We start from the raw sequence: 19,343 nt of genomic DNA on the forward strand, positions 1-19,343 counted from the left end.
AGGGGGTGAGGGGAAATGTCTTGCCCAAAACTCTTGAAAACAGACTGGCTACCTGCCTCCACAGGGATCACACTGCTGGGCACGTCTACCAGGTATGCAAAACCGGACCCAGTGCCCCGCAACCTCTATAGCAATTAGGATAGGTAGTAGGGGAGAACTTGTGTATCATTGTGGGGACGTAGTGTGACCTATGTAATAACTTGTAGGAGGTTTCGGCCACGGTCACAGCAGTGGTGCTATCTTGCCGTTGAGAACAATATGTTCAGGTCCTTCTCCCAGCATCTCATGAATTCATTCATATTATTATATGGGAGAGAGATCGTCCCAGGCTGAAGGGGTGACTAGACCAAAGGCTCTTAAACAGCGTATTGGGTATTCAAGAGTGAAGTTGAGGAAACGTCAACTGCAAGAAGCTATATATCTGGCGTGTTTCCAGCCACAAGTGGCCTGGAACTGAGTATTTTTCTGAGATTTGTTGAAGTCATGGATCTATTTAGTGGATAAAATGTTGTAGTGAGATTAGTCCTCTACTTCGCCGCCAAGCAAAACTATTTGTTAGTAGGCTGGGAGCAAAAGTGAGGTTGGGAATAATGGGGAGTAGTGGTGGGTGGTCTGAGATTAAGGAGTTTTTGAGTCTGTTTAATTTCCAAACAGCAAGGAGGTGGAAGGTGCGAGGAGTTGTATTTCAGATGTGTTGCATATTTTTTGTCCCAAAAGATAGTTCTCTGACCCACAGGGAGGCCTCCAGCTCCGCCCAGAGGGGAGGGGAGCTCCTGGGCCTGCAAACATGGGGGAGATCTGAGCCATCTGTGCTGCATAGTAATATTTTTGTAAATTAGGTGCGAATAGCCCCCATATTCTTCTGTGAATAGTACATTATTTTCTCTTTAATCTGGGGTCTCTTGTTCCAAACAAATTGTGAGACGGCCTGTTGCATAGCTTTCATGTGTGGTTGGGGGATGTTAATTGGGAGGCACCTAAATAGATAGAGGAGTCGTGGCAGGATGTTTATTTTAGTTGAGTTTATGCACCCTACCTAGGAGAGGGTGGACTGGTTCCATTTTTTTCATTTCTAGTTTGAGGGTGCTAAACAGGGGCGTGTAATTCCATTTATAAAGGAAATTCAGGGTGGGGGTGATTTTAATACCTAGATGGGTGATATAGTGGGGGACAGTGAAAACCAAAATTGAGTTTGATTAATTTTTGCATATTGAACAGGGTATTAATAAACATGCTTCTGTTTTGTCTATATTTACTGAGAGACCAGAGACTACCTCAAAATTATCCAATGTAGCCTTTAAGTTTGGGAGGGTAGTGAGAGATCTGGTTAAAGTAAGGAAAATATCATTGGCAAAAAGACTTATTTTATACTCTTTCTGCCCTTGTGTAATGATACCTCTATTATTAAACGCTGAACTATTGTAATCAAAAAGTCATAGAACAGTAGAGTTGGAAGGGACCTCCAGGGTCATCGGGTCCAACCCCCTGCTCAGTGCAGGATTCACTAAATCATCCCATACAGATGTCTGTCAAACCTCTGTTTGAAGACTTCCATTGAAAGAGAACTAACCACCTCCCGTGGCAACCTGTTCCACTCATTTATCACCCTCACTGTCTAATACCTAATCTGTGTCTCCTTCCTTTAAGTTTTATCCCATTGCTAATCGTTCCTTATGGAATGACAGGTACACATGGATTACAGCTGTGGTAAAAACTTTCCTTGAAATACAATAGTTTAAAAGCCCCCAGGGCTGCCATTGCAGATTGTCTATTAAGCCATGACTGTGGATTGCCTTTCTGATATCAGTATAATGTATTACTATGGTATTTCATCAAATTGCAGAAGTGATCAAACCATCGCAGGTTCATGTCCCCTACTGGGACTAAAAAAGATCCAAAAATCAGTTTTAAAAAATGTTATTATTAGAAAAAAAACTTTTTGCCATATTTATAAAACAAAAATCTAAATTAAAAAAACCTATTTGGTATCACTGCATCCATTAAATCGAAGTAACACATTAACATATGGTGAACATCATCAGAAAAAAAAGCCAGAATGGCGCTTTTTTGGTCACATCATCTCTAAGCAAAAATGTAATAAAAAGCAATTAGAAAGTTATACATACTCCAAAATAGAAACTACAGGTATTTAGTTTTGTTTTCTATTTCACTCCACTTAGAATTTTTTAAGGTTTTCCAGTACATTACATGGTACATTATATAGAAACATTGAAAAATACAACTTGTCCCACAAAAAACAAGCCCTCATATATCTGTGTTGATGGATAAATAAAAGAATTCTGATTGTTTTAAAAAGTGGGGCAGTAAAAACAAAAATGGAAAAAAAAGGTTGCGTTTTTCACATACTAGAAAAAAGGCCACAAGAAAAAGATGTGCCTATAAGAAGCCGTAATTGTAATTTGGTTTGAATTTACCTATTGATCCTCATGAAATAGTGTTAGAGCTAGTGATGAGTGATTATTGGAATAATTGGGTCAGGAGTAGAGATGAGCGAGTTTACTCGCTAAGGCAAACTACTCGAGCGAGTAGTGCCTTATGCGAGTACCTGCCCGCTCGTCTCAAAAGATTCGGGTGTTGGCGGGGGGCAGGGAGCGGCGGGGGAGAGCGGGGAGGAACTGGGGGGAGATCTCTCTCTCACTCTCTCCCCCCCGCTCCCCCCTGCTCACTCCCGCAACTCACTGCTCTCCCTCGCCGGCACCCGAATCTTTTGAGACGAGCGGGCAGGTACTCGCATAAGGCAATACTCACTCGAATAGTTTGCCTTAGTGAGTACGCTCACTCATCTCTAGCCAGGAGTGTTCAGCCCGACTGTCCAAAAATAATCGGGGCAACCCAATCCAGATTCCCATTAAATGCAATAGGAGAAAAAATCAGGTTCATGAATCTGGCCTTCAGAAGGTCCCTAATACAACAAATGCCCTTAAATTGAATGGCGAGGAGTAGAAGCTTCTTTAATGAATGTGGCTCAGCAGTCAGCACTGTTGCCTTGCAGTGCTGGGTTACTAGGTCCAAATCTCATCAAGGACAACTTCTGCATGGACATTGAAAAACTCCATACAGTTATTGCCCTTGGTCAGATTTGAACCTAAAACTCCAGCACTGTAAGGCAGCAGTACTAACATCTGAGCCACTACACTTGTTCTTTTGTCTCCATAAAAGGAGAAAAATATGCACAAAAAGAACATAAAAACTTCATACAGATATTGCCGTTGGTCAGATTTGCACCTAGAACCCCAGCACTGTAAGACAGCTGTATTAACATCTGAGCCACTGCACTTGCTCTACTTAGAGAAGAAGAAGAATAAACACATGTAACATAAAAACTGCATATTGATGTTGTCCGTGGACAGATTTGAACCTAGGATGACTTCTTCTGCAAAGCTGATTCTTCTGTTAATTTCACCAAAATTTGGGTCAGGCTGGCCCAACCCGATTTTCCAAAAATTGGCCCAAGTTTATTGCATGGCCAATCTTAATGAGCAGCACTATCTGGAACAAACAAGATAATGCTAAAGGTACATAGAAGATGGATAAGGCAACATTACTGGAAAAGTGTACCTCTTGGAGTTGTAGTTGTTGCTTTTGGGTGTATTCACAAACACAGCTCCTAGGGCTGCCCAGCTATAAATACAACCCTAATCTGCGGCACGTTTATCCTGCGAAGTACTTGCTGTAATTACTGCTATAAATAGCACAGCAATGACTTTATAGCTTCTGATATCGAATATCTCTGGATGGTGTACCTTCTGATAATGATTGCTCTAACATATCATAGATGATCAAAGAGACAAACAATGGGGAAGTTTCCCAGTTGTGATGTCACAAAATAACATTTCTCGCAGCAGGAAACAAAAATTACTTTCAAAAATTCAAATGACTTTTAGGAAGCTCTCCACCCCTACGGGTAAGAGACAGTATAAAACCTGTTCGACAGGTAGTCATTCTGGAGCTCTGGATGTTGGAACGGAGCGCAGGATTGCTGTTGCCTGGCAGGTAAGTGTCAGGCTTCCCTTGGTTATGTATAGGCAGAAGTATACTGTATGCTCCATGTATGCAAGAAGTCCTGCTGCCTTCACCAGCTGGCAGACTCTGGAAAAGGCTGAAGTGCATAAAAAGTGAAATACAGGCTGATTGTGGTATTTACAGGATAATTAATAACTGCAGTGTACATTATGAGTGAGATGTAACCATGTGACTGACGAGAAATTGTAGAAACAACCTCAAAATGTATAATAAGACCAAGGAAGGCAAACTGAAAAGCTGTCAAAAGACGATTTTAATCACTGATGAAGATCTTTGTCTTTCTTTGGGAAATTTAAGAATGTTCTTAACCCTTTCCAATCCACTGTCTGACGTCTAAAGACATTATGATTTAAGGCTGCACAGCTCCGATGTTAGAAGATGTCCGTCGGGGTTCTCTTACTGTATATTGCCAGCCTCTCTGTTGTTTGAGCCTGTCCAATGTGTCATCTCATGCAATACTGGCTTTAGCCAGCATATAGTGCTGTTGTATAATGGCAGAAAAAGAGTAAGCCCCTAGGAAAAGCTAAATACAAATTGGATTGGAAAGGATTAATCTTAACCCCTTAGTGGCGAAGCCTGTTTGTGCCTTAATGACCAACTAATTTTTAATTTATTTTTTTTTATCATCCCATCCCTAGAGCCATAACTTTTTAATTTTTTCATCAATGTAGCCATTTGAGAGCTTGTTTTTCGCAGGACAGATTCTATTTTTTAATGGCATCATTTTTGGGTATATATATAATGTATTGTGTAACTTTAATACATTTTTTAAAGCGATTTGGAGAAAAAAAACATTCTGCTATTTGTTTTTTGGATTTCATTTTTATGGAGTTCAGTTTGCAAAATAAATAATGGGACAATATTATCTCTGGGTTAGCACGATTCCGCGACACCAAGTTTATACAGTTTTTTTATGTTTTGCTATTTTTGTACACAAAAAACACTTAAAATAAAAAAGATTTTAATTAGTGTCGCCGCATTCCAAGAGTCTTAGCATTTTTATTTTTGCATGGATGGAGCTCTATGGGGGCTTGTTTTTTGTGGGATGAACTCTAGTATTCATTTATACATTTTTTTGGGAAGATTTAACATTTTGATCGCTTTTTATTCCATTTTTTTCTAGAGGCATGATTAACAAAATCTGCAATTCTGGCATGTTTTTAATTTTTATTTTTAACAGTGTCCACCGTGCAGTATAAATAATATGTTACATTAATTCTGCAGGCCGATACAATTACGTCAATGCCAAATTGTTAGAGGGTTTTTTTTTGCAACTTTTTCACGCTTTAAAAATAACGTTTATCACTGCATTGAAAGACCGCTAACATTTTTCCTTATTTGTCAATGGTGCTGTGTAAAGAGTTTTCTTTGTGAGGTGAGTTGTACTTTCTAAAGGTACCGTTTATTGATCCATGCAACATTTTGATCACTTTTTATTTAGTTTTTGTGTAAGCTGAAATGAGCTATTTTCGACATGATTTTTGTATTTTTTATTCCTGACGTGCGGTGTGTGGGTTAAATATACTAACGTTTTTCCCTGGGTCATTATGAAAGCAGTGGTACCACATGTTTGTTTTTTTTCTTTACATAGTAAAAGGGGAAAGGTGGGGTTTTGATGTTTTTATTTTTATAATTTTTTTTTACTATTTTTTTATACTCTTGACTTTTTACTTTTTATCCCACTAGGGAACTTGAATATTACCATAGTTTATCATTCTTCTAATACACTACTATACTTCAGTATAGAATGCCTATAAAGCTTGGTCATAGGATACTATAGCTGACAGACTCCAAGGCCATTTTCAAGCCATTGGGTAACATAGCAATTAGAGATGAGCGAGCATACTCAGAAAAGCACTACTCGCTCGAGTAATTTGCTTTATCCGAGTATCGCTGTGCTCGTCCCTGAAGATTTGGGTGCCGGCACGGAGCGGGGAGCTGCAGGGGAGAGCGGGGAGGAACGGAGGGGAGATCTTTCTCTCCCTCTCTCCCGCCCGCTCTCCCCTGCTCCCCGCTGTGACTCACCTGTCAGCCGCAGCGGCACCCGAATCTTCAGGGACGAGCACAGCGATACTCGGATAAAGCAAATTACTCGAGCGAGCAGTGCTTTTCCGAGTACACTCGCTCATCTCTATTAGCAATCTATCAGGATCACATCATGAGGGTCTGATGGATGAGACAAGAAGCCTCCTTTTTCCATCAGCCCTTTATATGCTGCGGTTGCACTGACTGCGACATATAAAGGAAAACCTGTGGTTTCATTCGGTCCCCGCTGTTAGAGAAAGTGCCAGGCTGACAGCCGAGCACCCGCTCTCCCATGCCAGGCTTCTGATGCAGCCTCCATCAAAAGACATATGGGCGGTCGTTAAAGGGATACATAATTGTATTAAGATTGACAGACAGACAGATATACACACCTATATGTAGACAGAACCCGCAGTTGCTAATTTTATACCTTTTCCAGATAACCCTCCTTGTGTTATATCAACTGTATCACAGAACAGCTACAACAGTAGTCAGGGCACAACAGTCACGGTACATTACTATTCAATAACCAAATGGAATTGACCTTCTAACTACCGGTATGGACATGATGACACATAGATTAGTACATACATCAGAAAGTGATGGAAGGTTTTAGTTTTCTGCAGCGTCGCTTATAAAAGAAGGCAATGGCAAACCATCCTTCAAAAACAGTCGGACGTTACCCAAGGAGTCAGTCCTGACTTGGTGCTTGCACCAGGGGACTTTATCTTTACTTACTATAAGGCCACCTTTAATCACAGCAACGATTTTGCAGCATTAGGGCGCCTACCCACTTGCGATTTTTTTTCCTGTGATGTTTTGCATTTTTTCTCAAGAGCAATTAGTATAGAATGTGTTCTTGTCCATCTGGGGTTTTTTTTTCGTGGGTTTTTTTCACATAGGAACTGTCAGTTGCATATGTCTCCTTATTTTTCTCTGAATGCACCCATGATTGTCAATGGAGGGCTGCAAAAAACACGCAAAAAACGCCGCGAAAAACGCCACGGAAAACGCGCAAAAAACGCGCGAAAACACCGCGTTTTTCACGCGTGAAAATCGGCAACCCAAGTGGGTAGGCGCCCTTAATAGTACAAACCACAAGGAGGGAGTTTTAAAAATTCAACAAATCCACAACAGTTTTGAAAAATGCCATGGATTCTAAATCTTCAGTATGCAAATGTATTCTGCGAAATTCAACGCTTGAAATAAAAGGGTTAAATTCCGCAGTAATTAAAAACACGTCCAAATCCATACCACTTAAATGCGGACTTGGCCGCTGCACATTTAGTACTTGCTGCAGCTTTTCCACTACAGAAAGCCCCCAGCTAATACTCCACATGTGAAGGTACCCTGAGGCTAGGTGCAGGCGCAACACGCATGGAACAGCCCACAGACACCACTTCGTGGCCATCCGATATACAGCGGCACAGCATATCCTCATGCATTGACACGTCCTATTTGTCGTCGATGATAAGGACAGTGATAGGGCACACCATGAATTTTTTCCAATGTGGACAATGGGTTCGTGTGAAAAAGCTGTCATTGAGAATAGCCCTATAGGGTACAACGGGGCCCCAAGTACACTAGTGTGCACCTAGAATTAAGAACATTGATAAGTAAAACAGGAAACATGGAGTTGTCAATATAAAGTAAATAAAAAGGCAACATATTGACCACCATGCAGTACTACCCTGTTTTCCCGAAAATAAGACAATGTCTTATATTAATTTTTGTTCAAAAGGGTTTAACTTCTTTACATGTATAGCTGCCTGGACACTATCTAAATTGACTTTTTTAATTAACTGTTAGCAGGGCTTAATTTTGGAGTAGGGCTTATATTTCAAGCATCCTCAAAAAGCCTGAAAAATCATTTTGCATCCTCAAAAATTCTGGAAAAGCATGCTATGTCTTATTTTCAGGGAAACAGGGTATATGGTGTTATATATCATTGGAAAAGCTATGCAAATACAAAATACTACATCAATATTAACACAAAGAATCAAAGTTCAAGCAGTCTTTAGATGTCTCAGATAATACAAACTTTAACTTGATAGTTAAACAGTACATGCCATGGTGTAGCAAACTTTAACTTGACATTAACCCCTTGAGTGGCGGGTTTCCTACCACCCTGTCGTGCCCACCAGGGCAGGTTTTTTAAAATGGTCTAATCATTGAATTTCAACTAATTTTGCAGTTGCGTCTCAAGAGCCATAACTTTTTCATTTTTCCATTGACATGGCCATATAAGGGCTTGTTTTTTTGCGGGACAAGTTGTGATTTTTTTAAACAAGGGGGAGGAAAAAAAGAAATGGGGAAAAAAGAAAAAAAGGGGCCATGTCATTAAGGGGTTAAATAATGTATTAACTTCCTTCTCTGGGTCATTACGACGCATGGATACCATGTGTGTGATTGTATTTTTGATTTTTACAAAGTAAAGGGAGACAAGTGTTTTTATAATTTTTTAAATAATTTTTTTAACTTTTTTTTTTTTTTTACATTTGTTTTGTTCCTTTAGGGGACTTCCACAGGGACCCATCAGGACCCCTGATCACATTCTGGGGGTCAGATGGTGACAGCCCTTTACATGCTGCAGTGACAGCCCTTTACATGCTGCAGTCACATAGACTGCAGCATGTAAGGGGTTAACACAGCAGAGATCGGAGGTTTTCTCTGATCTCTACCTAGCTGTCCTCTGACCGCCAAGCACCAAGCTCTCCCTGTCACAGAGACCATCGGCTTGCTTCTGACAAGCCGATGGTCTCTATGGCAACTTGTAAACAAAGCAGGAGATTGCCGGCACATGGACAATATCTTCTGCTGGTTTTTCAAAGCCCTTGCTTTGTTCTCTGTGGGACTGTGCAGGCAGAGCACAATGTCACAGCTTGTGGCAGTGTGCTCTGCAGCTCCCACAGTGATACATAGCCCGGAAATCTTCCGGGCTATGTCGCTATGAGCAGTGGAGCTCGTCCCGGAAAATTTCCGGGCGTGCCACTCAAGGGGTTAAATGCGTTATATGCAATTTAAAAAGGGGTGTAAGGTATAAGGGTATGGTTTGGCAGAAAGGCACGTTTCAATATTGCGGCAATATACATAAAGATTTCGGTGCACGATATTAGCAAGAACTCAGCCAACCAATCATTGGCGAGGTCCAACCCCCATGACGCAGAGCTCCGTTCAGAGTGGATCTTCAAAGTACGGTTATTCTGAAGCACTTCTGTATAAGACATTCAAGACCTCAATGTACATACCTGCACCAGGTTCATGCGGCTTGTGGCTTGGGCAGCATAAAATTAGTAACAGGTTCCCTTTTAGGCCGCATTCCCACAAATGTATTTGTGTAGCATATTATGTACAAAAAGTTTGCGCACGCAATACACAGTGAACAGAACCCAACGATTTCAATGGGTCTGTTCACGTAGGCGTATTTTGTGCGCTCGTTTTTGTTCATTTCCTTGCACTCTTGCACATATTGAACTAACTACACTAATTGCCCATTTCCATAAATGGAAGCATGGTTGAGTTTTTTTTTTTTTTTTGCACACAAATGCACATCATTTGCACGCGAAAAAGTACAATAAAACACGTACATGCAAAAATGCAATGCCCATTGCACAAATGCGTGGTGTAAATATGTTTATGCCTATGTGATGAGTTGCCCAAGGGCTTCTGCACACAATTGATTTCAATGGGCTCCCTCACATTCTGTGTTTTTGCACACCCAAGGCACCATTGGGGCTTATAGTGCCCGAAATCTCACACTAAGGGCGAGCACCCACTGGCGTTTTTTTACCTGCGTTTTGCGTTTTGCGTTTTTCCTGCACAGGCATAGAGATAACATGTGTTCCTGTCCACTGGCGTTTTTTTTGCGTTGCGCTTGCGTTTTTAACATAGGAACTGTCAGTTGCATATGTGTCCTTATTTTTCTCCTAATGCACCCATGAATGTCAATGGAAATTAACGGAAAAGCTGCGAAAACGCCGCGAAAAATGCGCGGAAAAATCGCGGGAAATGCGGCGAAAACGCTGCGTTTTTTCCCGCGGAAAACGCAATCGCCAGTGGGTGCTCGCCCTAAGCTGCGTGATTTAGCGGTGTTAATCGATGACACCGGGGACTAATAAGGCTGCCCAGCCGGTTCAATTATGGTGTGGGTGCACTTTGCACCAATGTGAACAGACCCGGTAGCAGAGAAAACTAAAGTACAATGTGCAGATTTACCCAAAACAAAACCTAATGGGTTGGAAACAAATGGAAGACAAATGTATAAACTGAGCCCCCAATTATATAAATGGAGAGAAGGAGGAAGCATTTATTTCCATTTTTCTGTTACTAAAGACGGAACGGAGAAATCGAAATTGTGCAGGACACACAATGCTGGTGTGAATACAGCCTTATATGGTAATTAAGCTTTCAGCACATACTTTAAGGCTGGTAAGTCCTCTTAAGCTAACTCAACTTCAAAATGCATGGACCTGCGAGAAAAGGCCCTTTTACATGCAACAATTATCACTCAAAATTCGTTCAAACAGCCAAAAATGGCCATTAACATTTTATGCAAATAGATCGCTAAATCTTTCAGTTGTTTGAAAGATTATCTTTGCATGTAAAAGGGCCTTTAACCGCAAACTTAGCACAAATGTTGCTCTTTGCCATGTTAACTGTTGTCTCTGCACAATTAATACAAATTTACGATGATTTAGAGGATTGACTTGTTTCTGCTTTTCTTTAGGATTCTACTTGCATCGTTACTTGACTAAACATTTCGAATAAAGGACACCTGACATGGAGGGGTTCCCTGCGGTGTTTTACAGTGAGCCGGCGGTGTTGGGGCTCCTTGCGAATGCTGTTAGTGCATTCCTAGTTTGTATGCAAAACTTTTCCGTTTTCCATACTTCTATTAGTACTGGAGGGGTGGAGAATATTCTTGCAGGTAAGAATCCCACTCTGTATATATAGTGCACTGAAACATACCAAGTTATTTACTTATTACAAGAACTGCTTATATACAATACAGTTATACAATAACTACTTAATATGCAGTCTTTTTCCATTGTATGTACTATGAGCCACGGCCTCAACTTCACATCTATTAGCGCTGCAGTTGTGGATCTGATTTACTAATATGGAGGGTCATTTACAGAAAACAGTTAGCAAAGTGAACGCTAACATCCTAACCTATTTTATTTTGGAATTGCACTTTATTTGGATGTATGAAAGACTATCATCCGGGACGGTCTGTTGTGTTACTCCAGTGTGAGGAAGTGGTGCTGCTCTTACAACTATCTGCTTACATAAAACAGTTATTCCAGTAATACTATTTACATTTGCCAAGACCCCTTATAAAGTGCAACTATGAAAAAGTGCCTATGCAAGAAGGTAATATAGTATGTTCTATATTGTTTATTTTATGTATATACTTGTCTTGCACAGGTTCATATTGTAGTTGCCAGCTCGGAGCTAGTGTAGGTTCCATCTGGGACATGGGAGTGCTGCCAGGTGAAACAAAGGCATTAAGAAGTTTGAGCCTCTTGATATGTTTGTCCCTCCTAGCCAGGCACAGGATTTACTTAAACCAGTGGGTGAAACATTGGCTTAAGTAAATAAGCCTCATTGCTTTTCTGGTTACTTGTTTCCCTTTTCAATAAAGATTATATAGATTAAAAAAAGAGTTAATTGCAGCACATATATTATTAGTGCTGTGCTAGAATTCTGGCGTAAATTATGCTTTTTTTTGTCAATTTAGACAAATTTACTGTTGATCTACACCAAAAAATCAAATAGATGTTATGTCTTTTATTCTACTTTTTCAAAGCTTGACAAAAAGGGGAGGAGTTTGAGTGGAGCGAGGCTTCTAGAGATATTCATGATATGCAACTTTCTAAAAAGGTTGCAGTTTGTCGCAATCTCACCCCAGTAGCTGGGTGGTGTAGAAAGTGACGTCACACCTCTATTTTAATACATATTTACAGATAGGACAAATGTATCAACATTGTGCAATATTTGATACATTAGTTGTGTATTTAGACTGGAGAAGAGAAGAAAAGTTGCCAGGAAACTGGCATCAAAAATTCCCCTGATAAATTCCCACATAGTTTTATTGAGTTGCTTTGGTTATGTAAATTCTTCACTTTCCCTTTTACTTCTGTGCAATTTTTTGTTTTATTATCTCTGCTTTTCAAGAGCTATAACTTTAAAATTTTTCTATCAACATAACCGTAAGAGTTTGATTTTGTGGGACAAGTAAAAATCTACAAAATATATAATAGTTTTTATGTTTTAGTACTTTTAAAAGATGAAAATCCTCAAAAAAATAGTTTTCTGTTGCTATTGTTACGTCCGCGCGGAGTGTAAATGCATTACGACTAGCATGGACGTAAGGCAGTGTTCACACTGGACCAGTAACCACGAACAGACAAACCCAAGGGGAAAGAAAGGGAATCTAGCCCCATCAACTAGGTATGGAAATACTCCTGCCTAGGGCGGGGAGATCGCTAAACAAGAGCAGCCCCACATCCCGAACCTTGGCCACCTTAGTGTTCCTAGGTGGAAGCAGGAAAAGTCTATAGAGAGGTGGTATTGGCAATACAAACGGCAGGGGCAAAAGCAAAAGCAACACCAATCAAACTACTAACGACTACTTGTCCGTCCAATTTGTGTGCGTGGCGTGTGAGTTACATGCAGAGCCTGACAGCACCTGTGATGCCAGTTATTACCGGCTTAGCTCCGCCCCCCGGATCACATGATGGTGATTTCTCATAGGTCCTTTACACATACATAGCTTGCAGAGCATACTGACCAACAGCATTGAAGTATAGTCTTTCACTACTATCTTCACATCTCCTGAACGTGATATCATGTCATCTCAAGTGCTAATGCTGCCAACACCAGTCCAGCCTTCATCTAATCTTGAACCGTTGTCCAGTATTGAAACAAATCGTCGCTGTCGTGCAAACATGTCACCACCACAGAGGGTTCAACGTCGCCGTGAAGCTAATGCCGCTTACATGAAACAGCAACAAGCCACGACATCACCTCAGCCACCAGCTGAAGCACATAAAACACATGCAGCTCATATGCGAAACCTACATAACAGAGTTGTGTGTGTGTGATGTGCATGTAGCAGAACAGTGTGTGTGTGTGTGAGACGTGCCTGTAGCCGAGCTGGGTGGTCTTATAAACAGTAACACTGGTACTATAATTTCCTAATACTAGTGTGTGTGTATGTATATATATATATATATATATATATATACATATAAATACACCAACTACTTATTTCATATAAGATGGCTGAGATCCTTCAATAGGCTTCAGGCAGCCTTAGCAACCACGGACACTTTGTGATAGAATTACATGAGGTCTCTGCACTGTCTACCAGTTAGATGCCATGATCAGTATTGACTGTGGCATTTAAGGGGTTAAATGGCTGCGGCTGAAGCTATGATGGCCATTGCTCATGTGTGTCAGCTGTTTAGCATAGGTATGAAGCAGGCTTAACAAAATTAAATGCAATCTTTCTCATTTCAATATTGCAGGTGTTCATCTGATTCTGATCGGAGGCATAAGTCAACTCGTTGCTGGACTCTTGTCTTTCCGAAAATATGATCATCTAGCTGGCACTGCCTTCCTTGCCTTCTCTGCCTTATGGAGCAGCTATGGTGCCACACGAATCATTGTGGGCTCCGACTCCCAGCTGCACAACAGTTCATCAGTAGATATTCTGACTCCTCTTCCAGTCAACGAAAGTGCAGTGGCTGGACTTGTAGCCTACATTACTATAGCCTTCATCCTGTCATTCTGTTCAGCAACAGTCAACTATATCATGCCTTTTGTATTTGGGGCCATTACTTTGACTTTAATATTTGAGGCAGTGGGGCTCTTCGGTCGCTGGGCTTTAGTGGTATCTGGGGTCACGGAGTTAATAATTATGTTGTGTGGACTTTATGGAGCAGCAGCTCTACTTCTGAAAGGTATCACCCAGAGATACGTACTTCCAGGATTTGGAAATCCCCTTTTCAATGTTCTACTTCTTGGTTCCGCCAATCGTAACTCTTCTAAAGCAACTGGAGAGGAGAAAAAGAAAAATACCAAATATGCTGAGCCCATGGCAGCGGGCTACCTGTGTGATACCATCTCACCTTTTATCATGGCCTTTTACTGCTTTGGATACATTAAAAGCTTCTATGTAGGTTCTATCTGGATCAGCATCAATGTCCTTTCCCAAGTATGTTCCAGTTACTACAGTTATCTACGAGATGACGTCTACTATGCTACTAAATTTGCATTCCATGGGATCTTCTGGTTGGTTAAATCTTGGGAAGAGTTTACAATTTCAGTAGTTCTCACATCTGAGAATACCAGCAAGAGCAGAGAGGCAATGGTCGGTGACTGGTTCTTTTTGGCTGTTTCATGTCTCTTTTGTTTTTTGTCATTAAATAAGGACTTACTGGAAGTGATAAATAATATGCTATTTGCTGTCGTGACTGTTTCTACAATCCAGCAGATCCCAAGCAGAGCTGGATATATATTTTTTGGAGTGACCTGCAGCATATATACCGCAATTTCTCTTTACACTACATTTGCCAGTCTTATTAACTCCATTGCAGAGAAAGTGTTAATACCTATTGGAAATATAATCGTATCCAAGGCCAAGTTTGAAAATGTCCTACTTTGGGGCAGAAAATGCCTTAAGAGGCAAGGTCAAGAGTTGGACATCAAGGAGAATCTCAGCTCTCGTCCTTCAGACCCCATATTCTATATCTGTAATGGATTGGCGGCCCTTGCTGCTATTCAGAGCTCATTGGACAATACAATTGAAGCACATCTATCTATTCCTTGGGTACTTATACCGGGTGCTATTATGCAGCTGTACGTCTGTAGAATTGATGTTCAAGCTGGACGAAGGTTTGGCTCAGTTCTGCCCTTTTGCTTCTCTGCTATCTGGGCTACCTGGGTTTGGCTACGTTTTGCAGGTATGGCATTTTTTACAAGATACAAAAAAAAGATATTGTAATTTATATATGTATTTATAAAATCAATGTATGTAGTATAGAAATGTGTGTTTTCAGAAAAACTTTCCAAATATTTTCCTTCTTACATTTTAGTCTTATCGATTAAAGAGTAACTATACTTTCAGCTAATTTTTGACATGTCATGGAGACATGCACTGTGTTCCTCTGAAAATAAGACCCTGTCTTATATTATTTTTTGTCCCCAAAAAGCCATAGGGTCTTATTTTCGGGTGGGTGCCGCCCAGGTCCCTCGCGCTGGCCTTCGATGCTTTGGCAGGCTTCCGTGTAGTCACCAGTGCTGACAGAGCACCTCTTGCTGGTAACGGGGCTTGCATACCCCGCCTCCAGCAAGAGATTGCTCCGATTGGCTGAGGCAGCGCTTGTGAACCAATCAGAGACGGCACTCGATAAACCAATCACAGCCATTCAATGAATGTCTGGCTCTGATTCCCTGAGGCGGCACTCGCGAACCAATCAGAGCCAGACATTCATTGAATGGCTGTGATTGGTTCATCGAGCGCCGGCTCTGATTGGTTCACGAGCGCTGCCTCAGCCAATCGGAGCAATCTCTTGCTGGAGGCGGGGTATTTAAGCCCTGTTACCAGAAAGAGATGGTCTGTCGGTGCTAAGGACTGCACGGAAGCCTGCCGAAGCACTGAAGATCAGTGGGAGGGACCAGGACGGCGCCTGCTAAGTGAGTCTTGCTTTTTTCATGTAGTGTTGATAGGGCTTATTTTTGGGGTAGGGCTTGGCTTATATTTTAAGCACCCCCACAAAAAAATCGGGATAGGGCTTATTATCGGGATAGGTCTTATTTTTGGGAAAACACTGTAAAAATTATTGATCAGTGGGGGTTTCGCTACTTAGACCGCCGCTGATCATTAGAATGAGAGAACTGCTGAGCTCACCCAAGGCTGTGCCACCTTAGCTATCTTCACTGGTTTACAGTGGCAACTGAAGACAGCCTCATAGAGATCCATAGTGCTTTTTATACACCTCTCTGTGGCCGTATTCAGTTTACGGAAGCAAAGATAGCTGTGGGGGGCCCTGCAGCTCCTTCATTCTAGCAATCAACTGGGGTCTCAGCAGCAGGACTCCCACTGATTAATACTTTTGATATGTCTCTATGACATGCCAAAAGTTAGATGAAAGGGTAGCTTCTGTTTAAGAATATAAAATTGTTTAAAATGTTTCCATTTTCTATTTAATGCAAAGAGCATCCAACTTTGCAAGATCTAATGAACAACAGCGTTCCTCGGGGATCTGTAAATCTAATAAATGTTTCTCCTTAGGTTCTTTGCTAGGAATCCCTGCAGATAATGATGGAGGATTCACAGCTGGTGCAATTGCTTTTATGGTAGTCGACCTATTTCTAATAGCCTTTGGTGAGTATAATTTGTAATTATTACTTACAGGCAAATGAAGAGCTTGTTTAGAGATTAGCAGAAAAATGGAAGGTCTAGTACGGTCTTTGCATCTTAACAGAAACATTTAGCAATTCAGCTAGGCGTCAAATTAATGCCAAAGCAAAGAGATGTCAAAAACATTTCCAGGAGAGAATGAAATGTTTGTTTCGGATCCAGACTCACAACATGAAAGCGGGAAATGGGATCACTTGGTTCTATTTTCAATCATGATTGAAAATGATTTTGCTTTGGATTAGTAGTAGTAAGTAGCAGCCTCGGCCCCTTGACTCTATTCCTGTTTTTTTTTTTTTAATACATTCTTTATTTATGGATTTTTTAGTTTAGAGTTATCGATGTTTAATTTTTTAAAGTTACCAATGTTAAATCGTGAAATAATGTTAACAATAGAGGGAATAACTACAAAACAAACGAAAAATAAAATTCACATTCCTGGTGTGACACAAAATACTGTAACCAAGCCAAAGGGCTTATTCAGACGACCGTATATCGTCCGGGTATTTACGCCGGCCCATATATGGCATCCTGCTCCCAACTCTTCCAGCCTCCTCCCCCTGCAGAGAGGGATGCCCAGCCGATATACGATCGTCTGAATAAGCCCTAAGGAAGTGGGATAGATCGGCCAGAGAATAAGGTGTTGCAAGGATAGATTGAGGTCCAACATTCAAGACCACTGAGAAAATGGAAAAGGGACCGCAATGAGAAAGAGATTCAAGATCCCTTTTTTGTTTCATAGTCACCTACCTTCGCTTGGACAGGCTCTTCTTAGGTCTAGCTATACACACTGTCAATGTGTCAAGTGGGAGGTCTCCACCGCTCACTGTCAACAAAGTCCGACATCACCTATTGACAGTCAGCAGTGGAAACTGCTCAACTAGTAACATAGTATGTTAGGCTGAATGAAGACAATGTCCATCTAGTTCAGCCTGCTTCAACCCCCTTCCTTGTTGGTCCAGAGGAAGGCAAAAAAAAAACCCAAGTAGTCATTTAACTCATTTGGAGGAAAACAATTCCTTCCTGATTCCATAATGGCAGCCAGAGTAATCCCTGGATCAACATTTGAGATCATCAACCCCACTGGTCACCTAATGTCTATATCCTGTAATATCATAGCATTCTAGAAAGACATCTAGTCCCCTCTTCAATTCCTCACTGACACATTAACAACGCTGGCAGCTGGACCTGAAAAGAGGCAGTCCAGGCAAACGGAGGTGAATATGAAAAACAGAATGTGGATAGAATCAGCGGGGCTGCACTGAATTTATCTCATGACGAGTCCTCTTTAAACGGCCACTTGACATTGATCTGAATGTTTGAATCTGGTTGTTCTCACTTGTCTTTACCCTTAACTCAACATACCCACAGAACATATCCATTCCACGGAGGGCTCCAGAGGGAGCATCTATCTGTCATTAGTCGCTCATAGACCCTCATGTTTAAAAGAAAAAGTAGACGTTTAACATATTCATTTTTATGCTTAATGGTGGGATATTATATCAAGTTTGTATCCAGAATAATTGGGGTTCTTAGTGAATTTCAAGTTAAGGGGAGGGGCATACTGGTATTTTATTAATGTCTAATGACCAGAACACCAACTACTAAGGCAGATAAGTGTTAAAGGGCACCTGTTACCTGTTAACTTGTACTTTATTAATTTATATCTCTGCACATTGTGAGTTGAACAGTCCAATGGGTGGAGCTATCAGTGATTGACAGCCTTCCACATGATGACTGTGCATCTACAAATAGCTGTCAATTACTGATAAAATATCAGCTTATCTATTTAATTAGCTCAAATATTAGTGACCTACACCCAGGTTTGTTCATCAATATCAGATGGGTGGGATTCGACTCTCAACACCCCGACCAGTCATCTGTTTACTGTTCTGGTCCTAGTTCAGAGGTAATGATATCAGATATGACTGCAGTTAAGAAATAAGGGCTAGTCGTTTATAAAAAATAGTAGTGGCTTTTATAGTTAATTCAGTGATCAATAATGTTTAATTGATCTAGGAAAATTAGGACAGAATAATCATTTTTACTTAACCCCTTAAGGACCAGGCTGCTTTGTACCTTAAGGACCAGACACTTTTTAGGGATTTTACCCATGTGGCGGTTTAGCTGTCGTATTTTTTTTTCTTTCAGTTACCAAAATTATTTTTGCTGCGTTTTTTCCCCCCGTGAAATATAGGGCTATTTTAAATTTTTTTTCCACTAACTTTGTTTTCTTGTTTTTTTTTGTTTTATTGGGGTTAAAAAGCTAACAAAAACATTTTTTTTTAATTTATAGTTTTTTTTTATCAGTATATCTACGCTAAAATAAAGTATAGGAATGGTTTCCTCATGTTGTTTAAGACGTTTTGATATATAACATGTATAGTTTTGGATTACATGGCGCATATGGCAACGATTTTGGTTGGCGTCGGCTTTGGGTCAATTTCTTTATTATGTATATATTTTTATTTTATTCTTTTTTTTTTTTACTTATTTCTGTAACTATTTTTTTACCATCTATGTTACCCATTATATCATATAAGACCTCTGGAGGTCATTTACATAGTTTTTTTTTTATTATTTCATACTTTTTCACTGTAACTCCATATGCATCCATATGAGCAGCAGTTACAGGGAAAAACATTCCCCTAAAGTGACAATAGAGTTGATCAGGGTCAGCTAGGACCCTGCAGCTCTGCTGTAACAGAAGGCACCCGGCAGTTGCAATCACCAGGTTGCATAATGGAAGTAATACTTCCACTTTCACTTTTTAGTATGTAGCGCTCCTGCTTGATTGCAGGAGCAGGGGCTTTAATCCTAGGCCATACATCTGCTATCGTCGGTGGTT

General features: G+C 40.7%; 1 protein-coding gene across 3 annotated transcripts in view; it reads left to right on the forward strand.

The window, feature by feature from the left end:
- Positions 1-19,343, forward strand: part of LOC136580407 (uncharacterized) — an 83,302-nt gene that overhangs the window by 51,173 nt on the left and 12,786 nt on the right. For 2 of the 3 annotated variants that reach the window (XR_010786956.1, XM_066580961.1), the window contains exons 1-4: positions 3,944-4,014; positions 10,796-10,996; positions 13,602-15,038; positions 16,370-16,462. Coding sequence is in view for 2 of the 3 variants with exons in the window: in XM_066580961.1 (XP_066437058.1) it covers positions 10,849-10,996; positions 13,602-15,038; positions 16,370-16,462 (1,678 nt within the window). In the remaining variant the exon portion in view is untranslated. Of the gene's footprint in view, positions 1-3,943; positions 4,015-10,795; positions 10,997-13,601; positions 15,039-16,369; positions 16,463-19,343 lie in introns of those variants that run through there. The other variant, XM_066580962.1, reaches the window with a different exon arrangement.

The sequence above is a fragment of the Eleutherodactylus coqui genome, chromosome 10 (assembly GCF_035609145.1).
Source record: "Eleutherodactylus coqui strain aEleCoq1 chromosome 10, aEleCoq1.hap1, whole genome shotgun sequence".
Lineage (NCBI taxonomy): Eukaryota > Metazoa > Chordata > Amphibia > Anura > Eleutherodactylidae > Eleutherodactylus > Eleutherodactylus coqui.